The sequence below is a fragment of the Penicillium oxalicum genome, chromosome V (assembly GCF_001723175.1).
Source record: "Penicillium oxalicum strain HP7-1 chromosome V, whole genome shotgun sequence".
NCBI classification, from domain to species: Eukaryota; Fungi; Ascomycota; class Eurotiomycetes; order Eurotiales; family Aspergillaceae; genus Penicillium; species Penicillium oxalicum.
The window spans coordinates 1,639,799-1,657,424 of record NC_064654.1 but is presented as its reverse complement, the minus strand read 5'-3'; the positions used below and the strand labels follow the sequence as shown (position 1 = coordinate 1,657,424).

Genomic DNA, 17,626 nt, shown 5'->3' with positions numbered 1-17,626 from the left:
ATGCAACAGATCACCGAATTGTGCGGCCAAGGAATCTTCGTCCCGCAAGCCCTTGCTTTGTTTGGCTCCTCGTTACACGTCGAGATGCAGGTCGATCCTCAAGGCTGAGTCCACTGATACCCGGGCCAAGCTCAGTTCTGCGGGGAGAGAAAGCGGAGCCAAAGTCTGATTCGGAGAATCGACCATAGCGGATGTTTCGGGTTGTCGCATCGGTCAGAGTCGTGGCAGTGGTAGCCACAGTTTCTGTGTCCGAATCTCGATCGTAATCAGAAGCGGGATCATTTCCTTGCAAATCACTCATTGTGAAGCTGTGCGGATTCTGCCGTGGCGTCGGTGTTGAAAATTTATTGTAGCTCTGAGAGGGGGCAATTCGATAATGTTGGGTTGGTGGCAAGGCGGAGGACAAAGCCGAAGAAAAACTCGCATTACCAGTCGTCGATGAGAATGAAAGACCTGGGGCCTCAGAGGTTTCAGCAACAGAGGGAGGGACAGGTGAATATTCAAACGAAGAACCGGCAGGAGACCACGGAGCGTTATTGAGAGCCGGTAGAGAAGATGGCTGTGGAGATGCAGAGTGTGCTGGATGCAGATTGCCTGCCGCAGGATCCTGCGGCTGTGAAACTGCTTGGCTCTGAGAAGCGAGTAATCTTCTGTAAGAAGCCAGCAAGCCGATAGCTTCTTGCAATGCCATGAACATGAGAAGTGTTTTCCCGTATCTGTCGAAGTATTCCCTTTCAAAAGAAGCTCGAGGTAAATGAGCGCCGAGGTGAACCGCTGCAGCAAGCTCTGTAATGTAGACGAGAATCTCCATACCATTCCAGTGCGCCAGTGGAGTTTTCACCGACTCAAGAAGGGCGAAGCCAGCGATCAGACTGGCATTTCCCAGAGCACAGGCTTCGATGTAATTCCCAGTGATGGACAGCAGGTTGTTCTGAGAGAACATCCAAGCAACGAAAGAACCCAGTATCAGCCCCAGCCGGAGGTAATTGAACATACAGGCGTTAGTCCGTGCGGGAGCAGGATTCCCACTTGTAGGCTGCTGCTCCCAGGCCTTTTCCGGTGCTTCACGGTCCATATTAAACGCACGCTCGAACAGATATTCAAGCCCCGTGGAGGTGTTCAAGTCACTTGTTGGGAAGAACGATGGAGGTCTAAACACTGGCTCAAGATCTTGAGATCTCGACTGCCACTGACGAGGAGACTTGGGATCCGCCCGGGTAAATGGGTTGGGCTGAACGACCTGATCAATGTGCTTCCTCGACGGCTGTGCGCGAAGGTTCCATGCCGGCGGCCTGGGAGCGGGAGGCAAGCTGCCTGTAAACGGAGATGGCCCATCCACAGCAGACACTCTTTCTTGTGGGCGGATATTCATGCTCGGCTGAAGCACAGGTTTGGCAGCAGAGGGTGTCCACTCCATTTCATCCACTTCCGGAGGAGGCGTCGGGAATACAGCGGGTTCCCGTGGGGGAGAATGGGCAGGAGCGAGCTTTTCAACAGGAAATCGGGAGCTTCCTGATCCACTGGAAGCCCTAGGTGTGGCGGAACTTTGGCTCGTGCTTGTCTCCATTATTGAATGGGCTCCACCTCCCTGCAAGGGTCGTTCCCACGAGTTATCAGACCAGTCGACTAGAGGCCGGGTATTGAACTTCACGACTCGGCGTGATACCATAACGGAAAGTAGCGTGAATATGATCATAAAGGAATGGAGAGCAGCAGGAAGCTGTGCGCCCAGAGCGCTCGCGGACGGGTCCTTCAAAATTTCCCAGAACACGCAACGCGTCACGAGAGTGATGAGCTGCAGCTGATAGTATTCTGCAAACCCAGAAAATCTACCAGTGCGACCTTCAACTTTCATTCTCAGCTTGGGATTCCACCATATTGAGACCAGTCCTACAAGGAGAGCAAATCCAGCAGTCGAAGCGAGATCGATAGAGGATGCCTTGGAGAAGCGGCCCAGCTGCTTCATTTCCTTGAAGCCGGAAACCAATGGAGCAGGGACTTCTGGGTCGGTGCTGGAACCCTGCGTTGTGACGCGCGTGGTGAGCACGTTTGTCACATCCCATGCGACTTGTCCGCAAATGCTTGTCCAATACCCCAGCGCGCCTGCGTACACGAGCAAGCTTTGCCAACTTCGGCTTCTGGCCTGGCGCAGGTTCTTGCTGGCTCTACTGCGATCAATCATGCGCCGGAGATGGTCAGATTTGGCTTCGTAGCCCTTTTTGCGAATTTCTTCCAGTACCCGAGGCCCACACACGTCGCAGACCTGCGGATACGTTTCCTCGAGATCCTTTTTGAATTGTGCATAGCCCCGTTCGTATTCAGCGTCGGCGGGATCGTCAGAAGGAGGAAAGTATGCAGCAAGCGACGATCTGAACAAATGCTGATTGCGAATACATTTCGAGCAGAAAGTATTGGATCCTGTAAACTCGGCCGATCCTGTACCCGAATTCGAGGTATCTGTACCTGTGCTAAAGCAGTTTGTGTCCTCCGTCGGGGGATCCGTTATATCTCCGTTCTATGATCATCAACACAGTCACCATTAGTTTCAGTCCATGAGATGCACTCTTTGCTTCATCGAACGAACCTGGTCCAAGTAGTTGTCGGCGTCGCAGTGTTGACAATGGAATTTACGGACAGGCCCATTGACAGGCTGAGCAACGCGCCGGCCGCAATAAAAGCATGTCAGGCGTTTTGAGAAAAGCGCCATGACATGTTCAAAGGTCCGAAGTCCTCGAACACAAGTGGCGAATGCGAACTTGTTGTTATTGTTGTAAGGGAGACGCAAACTTTGGCCCGAAGTGAGACGCATGAATTCCCCAGGCCGCACAGACCACCAAGGGCACGTGTAACGCGAACGCGACGGCTTCAATTTTGCCCAAATAGAACATGGTCAACATGAATTTGTTAAATCAGTAGGGCCCGTTACTCTGGCATTTATCTTCGGTCCTTGCTCGAATTACCAGCAGGCCAAATATCTGCGGCCGAAGTCATCTCCGAATTGATGTGCATCCGGATGGAAGTCCCCTCACGCCTGTAATATCATGGCTCTTACTTGGGAGGCCATCGGGGCTCTCTTCATGGCTGCATTCTGCTATGGAGTTGCTACTTGTCTTTTTTTCCTTGCTGTGAGACTCAACTCAAACTGAAATAAGCCCTGCTATAATGCAAATACTAATCGTCAGCTATATAAGACCATTCTTGTCTCTTTGGTGATATCGCAGAAGGCCAAGCTCCCCAAGGTTCGCAGAAAGGGAACCCCCGTACACCTTCTCATTGTTCTTGGTAGCGGTGGGCATACCGCTGAAATGATGGCCATTCTTGAGAGGTCTCTCGATATCTCTGTCTACACATACCGCACCTACGTAGTAAGCTCCGGCGATGTTCTCAGCGCTCAGAAGGCAGTGGATCTTGAGACATCGATGGCCAAACGGAATGGCATCGAGAAGAGGAATCACGGCTACTCTATCGTCTCGATACCGCGTGCAAGACGTGTACATCAATCCTACTTGACCGCGCCTTTCTCAACGCTGCATTGCTTCTGGAATTGCCTGTTGGTTCTTAGTGGGCGCCATTCAGAGCAAAAGCAATTGCCAGCACAGTATGAGTCCTACCGCCCGGACATCATCATTGCTAATGGCCCCGCAGTAGCCGTCTGCATGATTATTGCAGCAAAGTGCATTCGATTCTACACCTTTTGTTCGCGGTGGGTAGCGAAGCGAGGTTCTGACGCACAAGTCCCCAGACTGCGAACAATCTACATTGAATCGTGGGCTCGGGTGGAAAGATTGAGTGTATCTGGCCGCATACTGCTCCCGATTGCCGATCAGTTTCTCGTTCAATGGGCTCCTCTGGCTGGCCTGCGAGCTTGGTGGGGAATGAAGCCCACCGTGTTTTGTGGCTGGGTCGTGCTTTGAAATGGCTGGCTGAGCCTCCATAGTGCTTAGCTATCAATCAACCCCTTACTCATTACTCACGCAATATCTCTATCTATACCTGGGGGTCTTCCTTGTTCTCGATGATATGAGCCTTGGACGCAATGCCTTTTTTCAGCACACACCTCGTGTCTGGAGCTTCAAATCGCGACGCAGACCCACCAGTTGGCCTCCGGAGAATATCTCTTGATCCAGTAATGTATTGTTGCTCAATTGCATCACTCAAGATCAACGTTATACAATCATCACTGCTGTTTCATGAACATCTCAAGTCGACGAGGATGAGTCTTACCAAACGGATCCTACTTATCGGGCTCTTGTCGATATGGGGCCTATCAAGGCAAGACCAGTCCATGGCTTGGTAATCTGGGCACCGTGATCTACTGTTCCGAGTGAAAGCCTCTACAAGATTCCATCTATTTCCTGTGCTCTGAAGTGAGTTGCGGTATATTACATGTAAATGAAGTGTTGCATGACAGATTTGCGGAGATTCCCATGTCTCTCCCAGCTGTCCTATACGAGAGGATTGCGGAACGGGGTGAACTCGGAGCCTGCAGACAATATAGAGCGATCCCCGAACATGCGCGCCTTAACTGCTGCGCGAAGACCCTCTGCTACCGGCTCCCCCTCCACCTTCAAACTCTTAACAAGAAGAGCTTGTCCATCTTTGGTGAATACGTAAAGGGCCCTGTTCTTTTTGGGTTCCACAGGGCAGGGGGCGTTCGTAAATGGCAGACCAGGAACGATGGCGAAGATCTCTGATCCCTCTGGAGGCTCGACTTCCTCAACATCAGTGAGTATAACTCGCTTTTGCTTGAATTTCATGGTTCCATCTGCTGGTTTGCCCGCCACTAATGCCTTGCTCCACAAATTGCCAAGAACACGGTTGCGTCGATTAAAATCGAGCGAAGTCCAGCCCGACCAATCTATGTGGCGATCTTCGGGCTGAATTTTGGCAGCATGAATGAGATTTTCGGGATCGTTCTCGGAAAGCCCCCCGACATCCTTCAGTGGAGGTACAAATAGCCCTTGCTGAATGCCGTCAGACAGAAGCTGGGCGCCTTTGGCAGAGACCAAACTTGTCAACTCAGGCACGGTGCATGTGTCTGGGTGAGGGATATCAAACCCTGGCGCTGGAGTTTGTGCAAGAATTTTCCCGTGATCGAAGCTTTTGTGATCTAAGGTTTGAAGCGTCACGCCGGTCTTAGTTCGTCCAGCTAGAAGGGTATGGTGTAACGGTGCTGGACCACGGAAACTGCGGACAAGGAGTCAATTTGACCACTTCTATGCGCTCGATTGCCAGCGTACTTACTCTGGAAGCAATGATGGATGAACATTCAAGCCACCATATTTGGCAGCATTCAGAATACGAGGAGGAACGAACAGCCCGAACGACACTGCGATAATCAGATTGATCGGGCCATACGGAGTCTCCGGGGGCTATTTGAGTACCTCAGTCAGCAACAAAATATCGGACTGAGTATCAAGTTCAGTTTCTATTTTACCGTCCAGCCTCTGAATGTGTCAATCTCGTGAATTGGAAGTGAAAGCGCAGAAGCAGCTTCCTTGATTGGCACTGTACCCGTCTGTGATTAGCCTCGATGGTCTTGTTCTCGAGAGTGGCTGCAACATGACTGACTTTCACGTATTTTTTTCAGCCCCCTCCCCACTCGCTTGCCCGGTCGACATACAACGTCTATGGAAGATATTTGTGAAGGAAACTTCACTTTGTAATCGTAGAGCGCTTTCAAGGAGGCAATACTGAAGTCATCCGAGCCGCAGAAAAGAATGCGGAGCGGCTCAAATGTGCTAGTTGCATATCGCCGGCTATTACACCATCGAATAGCACTTGAATTCAACCTGCAGAGCCCAAAGCTCTTGCTTCTGTGAACGATGAGCATTCTCGGTCAGCCAGTCAAGCTATTACTGGATCCGCTAAGAAAGAGATCAATCCACGGCTGGCCGATCCGATAGCAAAGGCCCACCCCATTTATCGATAAGAACAGACACGTGACGTCGACATCATCGAGCTGCACGCTTGCGTCGCAATCGACATTTACCCCTCGGCCGCTCACGATCTACAGGTTAGCATGGTGATCGCTCATGATGCGATGCCTGAACCAGATGGAGGGTCTCTAATCCCTGCGCATCTGTCTTACCTGGCTATATACAACCCTACATTGGGTACTACGGACGAGACATTGGAGGAACAGATTGTGTTCTACACTTCGGGATCTAGTGACCAGCGACCCTCATACTTACGCGATGTGAACGTTGAAAGGCACGATAGTCACTTACTTGAGAATGATAAAAATGATATGCTGCGCCAGGTAGGCCTGGCACAGGGGATGGTGAGCTTTGCCAAGTATGAGAAATGTCTTTCCTCGCTGTCAACGACCAACGCTCATGCTCTGCTTAATACAGTAACTTCTCCTCGGGCAAACCTCTAGAATGCATCGAAACCGACAAAACACGCACCATAATTCTGGAGCTGGAGAAAGACTGGTGGATCGTTGCTGTAAGCATGGCTGGACACTCTGATCTGAGATTCAGTGTCACTTACTTTACGGCAGTCAATACGTCTCACTCGGCTGCCTCTCAGGTCATCCCAACCCTCCCCTAGCTCCGATAGCGAGGCTTCTTCGTTTCGGTATTCGGCTAAAGAACTGGGACCTGCACAGTTCCTCATTCAGCAACTTCGCCGGGCGCATTCCATTTTTCTATTACTACATGATTTCTCTATGGCGGAGCTTTACGAGCGGGTTGAAAAGCCGACTTTCAAGCTATTCTTGGAACGGTTCTGGGAGAAGTTCACATGGAATTGGGAGCTGCTTCTTGCTGGAAACCCAATTGTTGACATGTATAATGGTATCAAACTTGCTGCCGGGGGCGAGCTAGGCATGGGAGTCGGAGAAGAGAGAAAGAATGGGGCAGTGGAGAAAGAGAAGTCCTTGAGGATTTCGTCACAAGAACGGACGGACTAGTCGATTTGTTGGTCTCAAGATTTGGTGATGCGCCTGGCCAGATCGATGATTCGCGGCCAGTCCCTTCTAATTCCAAAGACGCCTGGCTTGGTTCGGGCAACACCCCCCGACCCCCCGACGGAGTTATCTTCTCGGGTATCGGTGCTATAGACCGAGGCTCGCTTGCCCGCATCTCTCACTGGATGGAATGGATCTACCGTGATGGCGACACTGCATTTGGAGTGCGGCGGGATCCGGCATCACCGCGCCGCAGACATCCGAGGAGAAGCAAAGCACGAACCTCCCATCAGCGCGTAACGTCGGAAAGAACAGAATCACCTGGCATTCCGCGTCCCCTCATCATGGCTGCACCGCAGCCTATTCCGGAGTCACAAAAGGAAAATAACCCAAATGGAGCTGGGACCGCCCCAATCGACAACGATCAGAAGGATTCAGAACAGACATCTGCAACAGATACCGTCATGAAATATCTCACATTGGGATACGGATCGGCATGGAGCTTCTCTAACAGGTCGAACCCTGTACCCTCGGCCAAATCTCCGTCTGAGATATCTTCGTCAGCCCCCAATCAAAATGCCCTTTCCAAGACCGGAGAAAATGAGCCACAAGGCAATGTCCATCCTCCGCAGGCCTCAGAGACTCAATCCGAGCAGATTCATAATCAAATAAAGCCGACGACTTGGGGCCGTTTTCTGTTAGGGCCTCGCGATGATCTGGACTGTCTGGATGATTTGGACGAGGGCAGCCCTGAGCCTGTGACGGACTTGAAAGGGTCTGGCAGTCGAATCGTCCATCGATCTGTGCATATCCGCTTGGCAGATTCGCTCGGGGGAGTTTTGAAGAAGCTTCAAGCGGTGATATACGTGGTGAGTTCGTTCCTACGCTCTGATCTAAAGTGCCGAAGATCACTGACACATCTATAGCACCAACCATTTGTGTTCACCTTTCTCTTCGATCCGGACACTCCCGGGTTGAAATCGTCGTCACTGTACTCCAGCATTCACCACCAACTGGGCCCTCTTCAGAAATCTCTCAATTTGTCGACGTCTCCTGCGAAGGTCGCCTCGCGTCTCGCTGGGTCCGAGACTGGTGCCCATACAACCAATGACTCCTCAACATATGATAACCCCATCTATGATTTCATTTACGACTCGTCCAATCTCACCATTAGATCCTCAGTTCCCAATATTCCTGTTCCTGGGGATCCAGCCAACCCTCAAGACACCCCTTCAGCATCAGGATCCCTATCCCCATCTCCGTCAGCGTCACCCTTCGGAGCATTGACATCACCATCACTGTCCCGTCTAGAAAGTCTGTCGATCCATGAACGTCTCCTTTCCACGTACATTGAGACACGCTCCAGGTCTCAGGAATTAGAACGCACATACAAAGTCAACCGCGGGTGGTGGATTGTCTGGATGCGTATTCCCCACAAGAAGAATGCGTCTGACCAGCTTTCCGCACTTTCAACCACGTCTTCATCCATTGCACTCTCAAAGGTGGCTGAGGACTGTCGTCCTCCAGGCTCTAGACTGACAGATCAAAGAGACATCTCGGAGCCTCACGAGGCATTTGTCATTCGCAAAGCCAGCGATTACAACTTATCTCCCGCCCATGCTCGAATGAGCAGTGGGGCCAGATTTTTCCGAGACCTGGGGGGGGTCTCATCGTCCAAGTTGACAGCGTCGAGGGAAGAGAGTATGCCATCAAAGTTGGCGGAGGGTCTGGGCATGGACGCTCGCCGCTACGTTGAGGGGCTCATGTCTTTGAATCGGTAAGGATGGCACGCATGCCATGGGAGACTGTACAGCTAGTTGTCGTCTTTCGCTGTCATTGCTCACCTCTTTGTCTACTACCTAGTACTCTCCCAGGTTCGTAGAATCAATGACGATTTTGAATGATCAATTCCATCTTCCATCGTCAATATCCTTTTAGACGTAGCTGGTGCTAAATTAACAAGAGACGAATGCATCAAAAATCAATTTTGTCGCCCCTGCTGCCCTGGATATTTTACAATCTCCTCGCGTTCTTTCCCTGTTCTATCTATAGTCGCACTCTGAAGCTCATTTGTCAAGGCTGCTTGCCTCATTCAATGGAGCTATAAGAACATCTCAAGCCGAATCCAGATAGCTCATTTTGTGACTCAAGTATGATATTTCCAACAGAGACACGCGTGTACAGGTGACAGGCATTAAAGTTTTCTCAGGTCAGACTGGGCTGTGGACAAGATGTTATGTATCTCAGAAGTAGATCTGGTCAAAAAGTCTCACAAAACATCTCTCAACGCTTATGATGCTCTGAGATGCGGGGCCAGTAAAGCCTGCCATGATGAGCTGCTCCTTGCCTTCTCCAAAGGCTACAAATGGTAGAAATCCAGGAATACGGACAGAGGCAGAGTGAAACATTTATACTGCCACAAGCAACGGATTGGGCACGATATCATTGCGATCTGGAATCCTCGGAAACGGACTAGTAGAAAATAGAGAATAAATAGACTGTAGGGTGGGCACAGATATGGCGGGATGAGGGAAAAGGAGAAAAAGGCCCACGGGGTTATGATGAAGACAACGCCTCCCTGGACAAATTCTGTAAATCAAAAGGCGGGGGAAAAACGAGGCAACACAACAAGTCTGCGACTAAGGACACGACGTTCTGCAGGAATGGGAATTGATGGGGTGGTCAGAGGAAAAAAAAAAAACAAAGGGAAACCACAACAGAAAGGATTTCGTGACTTCTTTTATCAAGAGTCGACGCCGCTCACAATTATCACATGCGGTTCGCAGCGGTCATGCGGTTCCCCGAATTTCTTTTTCTTCATCTTCAATGAAAGGGCAAGATAGGACAATCCAAAATGATCCCGGATCTCAAGCTCTGAGTTGGTTTGCTTCACTCAGGCCCTAGAGCACCAAAAGCAGCTGACGTAGTTTACAGGATACTGCACTTGGTTCCCTTCTTCTGCTTGGTCTTGCCAACCTTCAGGAGAGCGGCACGAGTGGCAGCCTCGAAGACCTCGCGAACACCCTCATTGGTGCGAGCAGAGCACTCAAGGTACTTGTAGGCACCAATCTTCTTGCGGACCTCCTCACCCTGGAAAAAAAAGGTTTAGCTTCACACACATTGCACCAAAAAAGGAATGAAAAGGAATATGGGAGTTATGATGAATATATACCTGTTCAGCGGTGACGGGGCTCTGGGAGGTCTTGTGGAGCTCCTCAATGGTCTTAGGGTCGTGGCGCAGATCCTTCTTACAGCCGACCAGAATGATAGGGAGACCCTGGCAGAAGTGGAGGACCTCGGAAATCCACTATTTCAATCAGTGAGCTTGTTGCCTCGATATGAAAGCAAGATTCCGGGAAAACGCTTTTCAAACAGCAAAGGTATGGTTCAAAACGGACCTTCTCCTGAACGTTATCGAGGGAATCGGGGGAGTCGACAGCGAAACAGATAAGGATCACGTGAGAGTCGGGGTATGACAGGGGTCGGAGACGGTCATAATCTTCTTGGCCAGCTGTATCCCAGAGAGCGAGCTCAACGTGCTTGCCATCGACCTCGACATCGGCGACATAGTTCTCGAAGACGGTGGGGACGTAGACCTATCGCAACAGCGGTCAGCACCGGTGGAAGCAAATACAACCATGCACGATAGCCGCTCAATGAGAATTGTATGCCCGGCCCACGGAAATGAGGACGATAGGTGAACGAGAGGAGCATGTGAGACGGGGATTCTAGGCCGGGGATGTCGGAGCCCAAGAGAAGTGCTCACCTCAGGGAATGTGCCCTTGGAGAAGACACTGAAGATTATCAGAAGCTTGTTAGCAAGGGATTTAAGGGGCTCGTATAAGTCCGGTTGCCTCCATGTGGGAGTACTTACATGAGCAGACAGGTCTTACCGCAGGCACCATCGCCGACGATGACGAGCTTGCGACGGATCTCGGCCATCTGAACACGGGGCAGGGAGATGTTAGCAGGGACCAGAGATCGGCTCCAGGGTCCGATGATAATAATGTGAATAGGCAGAAACGAAAGTTTGAGGTGTTAAAAGCCAAGTAAGGACTGAACAGAGGCGGGGGAAAGGTAGGGGCGGCCGAGCAGGTTTATCAGGAGTTTTGGAGAAAGGGTCAAGTTCAGGTTGCTGGGGGGGCTGTGAGAGAGGGGAGTGAGGGAGAAAGGGTCAGGCGTACTATGGTGTAAAGGGGCGCAGCGGCGTGAGTAAGGTCAGCGGGCAAGTAAGATAGAAAAAGCCAGCCAATGCAAGAATGCAACAGCTAGAAGTATGAGAAGTGGAAGCTGAAAGTCTTTTGATGGAAGATGAAAGAGAATCTCTGATGGCCTGAAGGAGGTAGAGGAGAGACGGAGGCCAAACTGTCTGGGCGGTGGCAGTAAGAGCGGTATCTGGTGGTAATCGGTGGTACTTTCCAATGTCGGAGGCCTAAGACAAGATGCGCAAAATGCGAACAGTATTACTGGTGGAGCATGGGCGGGCAGTCCTAGCACCGATGGGACACAGCAGAATACTCTTTGTACATTCATGAGCATTCTTGCTTGTCTCAGGAGATATTTTATTGAGCATATAGATAAAGTCGTGGAAGAAGTACACTATCAGTCATACAATGGATTGCAGTGGCCGCCTACTAATGGATGTGTTGTGGTGAGGGTGACACGGGTCGGCCTCCCGACCTCAATCGAACTATTTGTTTTGGTATTGCGATTCTTGCCCATCGGCAACTGTTGACCTGACGTATTGTTGTTGGTTGTTGACGGCGATGCGCACTTGCACGCGCCATGCATCATCTAATGTACTGTAAAATGGTTACTGGCTGTATAGCCCTATGTAACATATATTCGCAGTTGCCTCGTTCTTCAACATACCGTACATATTGACTGGAGGAGCCCTGATCATGGGCTCCCATGCATGTATAATGGATGGTGGTTACGAAACGGGCAGCACGCACGCTCAGTTTAAAGTCTGGGGCGGACTATACATACACATGACTGCACTTCAAGGCGAGGTATGTACGTACAGATTGAGTGAGCCACGTCACAATTGGTCCTGTTTCACTTCACATAGCAGAGAGAATAGTATATTACTACATTCAAGACTGCTGGAATAAAGGCCAGATGACCTGGGCTTTCCGTCCCGAAGTCCTCAGGGCTAGTCTCAACAGCTTGAATGGTGGAAGTCCAAAGCCACCTACTACTGTTCAAAATAAGCCAACGCAGGCATCAGATGATATGATGTTCTACTGACCAATATGTATACAGCGCATGGGCATACTGCCTGGAAGTTCTTGTACGTTTGTACAACAGTCACTCTGTCTTTTTTTCCCCCACATCACCAGGGTCATTCCATTTTGATTGCTTCTGCTACAGCTGGCAAATGACTTGACCAAAGTACTTCGGTTAGAAGTCACAGTATTACTAGAGCGATGGATGATTCGAAAAGTTTCTATCAAAGGGGACTTTCCTACTACACTACTGTTTGCGCCTGCGACCGGTTAGCGATAGTTCCAAGTCACTCTTCACCTGTGTATTCAGTGTTACTGTAATTTACAAAGCCTCGATTAAAATTACAGTACTAACTGTGGCTGAGCCAGCTGATTGTCTGACCTGAGCCATCACAGGCCCCGCTCGCAGACGGCGCGCCTCCGGTCCACATCCATCTTTTGCTATTGGCGGTTTAAATTGACACAGCCACTGGAAGTGGCTGTGACGTCTCAAATCCCGTAAATGGAGCTCTCGTCCTCCTTTCCTGAACCGCAAGATGTCTTCCGTGGATCGTGAGAATCACGACGAATTCAGGAGTAACTACTCGATCACAGTAAGAGTAAGTAGTTGAATTCAGTGCCCCATGGTTTTTATGCTCTTAAGTAGCGATCGATATTCCTCATCACGAGGTACCCCAAGCCGTGATCTCAAACTAGAATTCGCTGAGTCACTACTCGTTTGTACTGCACTATGAAATTGCAGGGCAAATCAATAACGTCAACTTACGTATTGATGCCCACTCGTTCCAGGTCAGAGCCAAGGTTGCTATCCACATTCCACAGTACTAACTAACTTTGAAGCCTTGAGGCCGTCAGGCAGCATCTCAGGCAGTATCGGGGCCTCGGAGTGCCCCTGTGGGTCCACACGCCAATTTTTTGAGTCTCCGGCCGCATGAGACTGCTACAAGTGGTGACGGTAGTGACCGATTGAATCTCTCTGTAAATCTCTATAGGCCGAACAGAACAAATATCCAAGTGGCTTACTTCTTCGCAGATTGGCTGCCAGTCTTCAAGGCGCGATAATAGTATCAAGAAGAGTCGCTCATCTTTGTGGCAGAGCGGAGACTTCCAAGCCGACTGCTCAACGCTCAAATCAGACGTCTCCAGATCGGGAATGACGACCATGCATTTGTGCTAACCTTGAGGACTCAAGCAAAAAGGTACGGTGCGCTTGCTGTACTCTTTTGATCCAGCCAGCCATCGCATCAAATTGCTGGAATAGATCACTTTCGTCTATTTCCACTCCCTGCACTGGCGCAAAGTTGCCGATTTTTACATCCTCCGGGCCTTTCATCCGGTAGAAGACAAGCGAGACAAACAGCTTCAGCGGTGCAGCTTAGGCTGTTAGGTACTATGTTCCTTGTCCAATACTGGATAGGTAGTTTAGTATGCTTCATGAGTCCCTCAGTAAACACCCTTGATTGTTGACGTCTCGTCTATTTGTTTGTTGTTCTGCAAACTGAATCAGGCCGCCCGCTTTGAGCCCGAGCAAGTCATAAGCCATCGACTCATCGCAGCGCCCTGGTCTAGGCACAACACAATCGGAAAATGCTGGAGACGTCCATCTGAAGTACTTTTGTCGACCAGTCAAGGCCAGTGTTCACCTAAATAGTCTGCTCACCTTCCAGTCTATCTGCGGATGTAAGAAAGGGGGTCATCTACTCGGCGCCACGGTCCACATCAATCGGTGTGCCGGCCACTATTGCAATCGATCCTAGGATGAGGTCCCCACCACGCTCCTTTCAATTCTGTCCCATCCACTCATTTGCGTCAGTCGTCTCGGGGTCCACTTACAACGTGTGCACTATTCGAATTCTGCTTCTGCCTGATCTCATCATAAGCATACTTCTGCTTGATTATAGGCAAGTAGGTTGTCTAATGGTGATAGACCTACAGGTCTACAAGGCAAGGAAGCAATCTGGAGGCGAGACAACTGGGATTGGGAAGTCTAGGGAGAAGGAAGAAGAGAGAGAGAGGGAAAACCCACGATAGGGGAAAAACCCTTAAGACACATGACCGCTGCTAGGCCTAGCAAATATCTGGAGAGGGCAAACTCTCTTACACCCCCCTAGGACCAGCAGCAATAAAATAATATATATAGTAGTATAACATAATAAAATTTAGAAGGGGAGGTTAGTTAGGATCTCTTATATACAATAATCTAGTACGATATTTTAAAAAATCCTATTAGGCTTAGTTTTGGTAAGCATATTAGCGGTATTGTCCTTGCTCGGGATACTAGTTAGTTAGATAAGGTTCTTTTTAATAAGGTCTCTAATCAAATAGTATCTCGTGCTAATCTAGGATAATTTTAGGCTAACTTTAGGGTTTATAACGGTCGTGATAGCATTATCGGAATCACAAAATAGGGTAATTAGGATATTTTTATCGAATTCTTTATCTTAGTTTAATAGGGGCATAAGTAAAAGGTTAGTAGCAATTTTAGCAAGGTAAAGTCCCTCTTTCGCTATAGGTAAGGGCATAGTATTCGGCTATAGTCGATAAGGCTACTACGATATCTTGTCTTTTTAAGCTCTATAAGATTAGGGCACTAGCAAAGAACTAAATATATACTTCGGTAGATTTTCTATCCTCTGTATTAGCGTACGATAAGTCGATAAATCCTTCTAGACCCTTTAAGGGTTCTTTTCTAAATAGGATTCCTAAATTTATAGTGCCTACAAGTATTATAACAAAACTTTGTACGCTACTATATTATCTTTTCTCGGGTATACGTTATAGCGCTATAGTTTAGACACGGTCGCTATAATATCCGGGCGTATTTTAATTAAGAGCTAACTAATCTTTCCTATTATTTTAGTATAGGCACCCTAATCGAATATTATCCTCTGTTAGATTATTTAGATAGGGGATTTTCTAAGAGGGATTTATTAGAATTAGCGAAGGATTATAATTTTTATAGCCCTTATTATAGATTAAATTTATTAAATAAGCCTATTAGCTTATAAAGATATAGCTAGAGGGTTCTTTAATTATATTATATCAAGGAATCTTTTGAATAGGAGGGTCTTTAGTTTTCTTTTATTTAAAAGGCCCTTTTTTATAGAGTTTAATTAATCCTTATATCTAGTCGCGAGGATATTATCTATATAGATTATAATAAATATAGTATAGTCCTTGTTAGTAAAGATATATAGTTCGGAGGGGATTAGAGAGAGGCCTAGGCTAGATAGGTTATCTTTAAAAAGTTTATACTAGAGGTATCCTACTTATATAATCTATAAAGCGCCTAGTTTAGTACGTATACTAGATCTTCTCTTTTAGGCTAAATTATTTATATCTAGTTAGTTACTTTATAAATATAATACGGTTATTAATAGTAGTATTAAGGTAGGCTCTAATTACGTCCTACTATTCCTTTTTCTAATTACGGATAGTAGCTATAGTAATAAATAACTTAGCCGATATATCTGTGATTCGAAGAGTAAAGAAAGGTTGATTTTTGGAGTATCTCTACAGTATCTCTTAAAAATCGGGTCTGTAAGGACAGTCACGGGGCTATACGGGGCCGAACGGGGGTACTCACGTAAGTCATGACTCACGTGACCACCCTTCCGGGATCTTATCCTCCCCCACTTAGACTGAACTCGCCCCGAGCTTCAGGGTAACTTAGCCTAAGCTCACTGCTACTCCGTTCGGTCATGTCCGCAGGTTCCCGCCTTGGTGCGTTTGTATATACACGGTAAAGTCAAAATGGCAGGGGTTTAACAAAGGAAAAGGTGCAATATCATTTTCGGCCACTCACAACTACCGTGTACGGCCAATAGTCGCCAAAAGCTCCTATCAGGGCAGTCCGGGGGAACAAAGGATCCCCCGCCACAAATACAGGTAAATCCCCTCGATCGCTTCTTCTTCTCTTTATCTTTCTTCCTTATCCCTTCTGACACTATCTAGGTTATCCCGTATATTCTAAGACTTTTTCCTAGGCCGGGTAGCTCACTCCGAGTCCGAACTAGACCCTTAAGTAGCTAATAGGTCTTTAGTTCCTCCTTATCCTCTTTCTAAGCTAGTAGTTAATCCTCCTGCTAAGTTCGCTCCTGCCCCTTTATCTCCTCTCGTCCTTAAACTTCCTGTGCCGGACGCTCTATCGAGCCCTCGGTAATCTAAGGACTAGCTTATAAGCGATCAGGAGTTTTCAGAGTCTCGTGCTCCTGTTCCGTCGTCTTCTCCTGAGCCTTCCCTTAGTAGCTCTGTCGAGCGTTAGGTCTAGACCGCTTAGTCGCGGATAGCTCCGGTAATAAGGAAGAGGGCCGTCGCGGTAAAGTATACTCCGGCCTAGATTTTCGCGTATACGCGCAAGAAGGACTTCGATCCGAATCGCGCAGACTAAGGCTATAGACGGGCTTAGATACTCGTAGTAATCCTCTAGGGAGTTAGTTTAAGACTAACTATACGAAGGACTTCTGGACGAATAGCTTACGAGTCCGAGACGTAGACTAGAGGAACGATAACCCGAAGGATTACGGTACCTCACGAAGGTTCGGGTAGCCTTCACCTAATAGGTCGGTAAACAGGCTCCTAACGGTAAGGAATGCTAGTTATATAGTAACCTGAATAGTCCGTTCGATTCCTGTCGCGTTTTCGGGACTAAGCGAGAGGGTCCGTTAGGGGCCGGAGGCTATAGAAATTACTAATTTAATAGCAACGCGTCCTAGTGCTCCTTGCGGAGGGACAAGCTCCTCGACCCTTAGGTATAGGAATATTATAACAAGATATGTCCCTCCTACGTGCTAGTAAGGATAAAAAGGTATATTCCCCTTCGTTTATTCCCGATCTCCTTAGCTAACCTTTAGTAGCGCGATCTAAAGGGCAAGAAGCGGGCCCGTGATAACGATAGCGGCGAGGGTAGCTCTAAAAAGAAGAAGGGCTAGGATAATAAGCCTAAGAAGGGGAAGGACAAGGGCAAGGGTAAGGCTAAGGATAATAGCACCTTCTTTGAGAATTCGTGGCTGTCTAGTCCCCTGAAGGATCCTTAGGTTTATAATAAGAACGACTTTACGGTCGCGTTAGAGGCCTATAAGGCGATTCCGGAGATAATCGCGGCTTTAGAGAGCGATCTCGAGATCCTAGAGGCGTACCTAGTCGAGAATAGGCAGATTAAGCTCGAGGATAACGATAACGATAATAACGATAATAGTAATAGCGACGATAACCCGTTCGTCTCTATTAAGAAGCGTTTAGGGAAGTAATCTCCTTTTCGTGTGCTTTCGGCGTTAGTATAGGTAGTTAAATTCGATATACTTTGTATTAGTATTAGTACCTCGTAGGGACTACGACGGCGAGAGGTCCGTTAAATAAATCCCGTTCGTCTTGGTCGGCGTCCTGGCTATTCCGAACGTCCCCTAGTAGTAGTCTACTAGATCCTAACGAGTCCGTGTCCTAGAGCTCGTCCCTAGATATAGGTGCTTAGAGCTCCTCCTAGTCT

The 17,626-nt window shown here is 48.5% G+C and overlaps 6 protein-coding genes across 6 annotated transcripts; 3 read left to right on the top strand and 3 right to left on the bottom strand.

Moving 5' to 3' along the window:
- Positions 1–10: 10 nt before the first annotated feature.
- POX_e06617 (uncharacterized protein) lies at positions 11–2,809 on the bottom strand (the record flags this gene model as incomplete). The annotated part of the gene is made up of 2 exons (XM_050115434.1): positions 11–2,515; positions 2,585–2,809. 2 exons carry the CDS (start codon positions 2,807–2,809, stop codon positions 11–13), a joined length of 2,730 nt encoding a protein of 909 aa, XP_049967894.1.
- Positions 2,810–3,041: 232 nt separating this feature from the next.
- On the top strand, positions 3,042–3,914 carry POX_e06616 (UDP-N-acetylglucosamine transferase subunit alg14; the record flags this gene model as incomplete). The annotated part of the gene is made up of 2 exons (XM_050115433.1): positions 3,042–3,125; positions 3,183–3,914. 2 exons carry the CDS (start codon positions 3,042–3,044, stop codon positions 3,912–3,914), a joined length of 816 nt encoding a protein of 271 aa, XP_049967893.1.
- A 531-nt stretch (positions 3,915–4,445) lies between these two features.
- Positions 4,446–5,833, bottom strand: POX_e06615 (uncharacterized protein; the record flags this gene model as incomplete). The annotated part of the gene is made up of 4 exons (XM_050115432.1): positions 4,446–5,187; positions 5,245–5,372; positions 5,438–5,518; positions 5,624–5,833. 4 exons carry the CDS (start codon positions 5,831–5,833, stop codon positions 4,446–4,448), a joined length of 1,161 nt encoding a protein of 386 aa, XP_049967892.1.
- A 189-nt stretch (positions 5,834–6,022) lies between these two features.
- POX_e06614 (uncharacterized protein) lies at positions 6,023–8,694 on the top strand (the record flags this gene model as incomplete). Its single annotated transcript, XM_050115431.1, has 5 exons — positions 6,023–6,297; positions 6,357–6,450; positions 6,506–6,879; positions 6,936–7,782; positions 7,840–8,694. The coding sequence occupies 5 exons, from the start codon at positions 6,023–6,025 to the stop codon at positions 8,692–8,694; spliced, it is 2,445 nt and encodes an 814-aa protein (XP_049967891.1).
- Positions 8,695–9,841: 1,147 nt separating this feature from the next.
- On the bottom strand, positions 9,842–10,855 carry POX_e06613 (GTP-binding protein rhoA; the record flags this gene model as incomplete). The annotated part of the gene is made up of 5 exons (XM_050115430.1): positions 9,842–10,003; positions 10,086–10,220; positions 10,312–10,509; positions 10,680–10,707; positions 10,788–10,855. 5 exons carry the CDS (start codon positions 10,853–10,855, stop codon positions 9,842–9,844), a joined length of 591 nt encoding a protein of 196 aa, XP_049967890.1.
- Positions 10,856–15,842: 4,987 nt separating this feature from the next.
- On the top strand, positions 15,843–16,114 carry POX_e06612 (uncharacterized protein; the record flags this gene model as incomplete). Its single annotated transcript, XM_050115429.1, has 3 exons — positions 15,843–15,864; positions 15,921–16,029; positions 16,096–16,114. 3 exons carry the CDS (start codon positions 15,843–15,845, stop codon positions 16,112–16,114), a joined length of 150 nt encoding a protein of 49 aa, XP_049967889.1.
- Between the last annotated feature and the right edge of the window lie 1,512 nt (positions 16,115–17,626).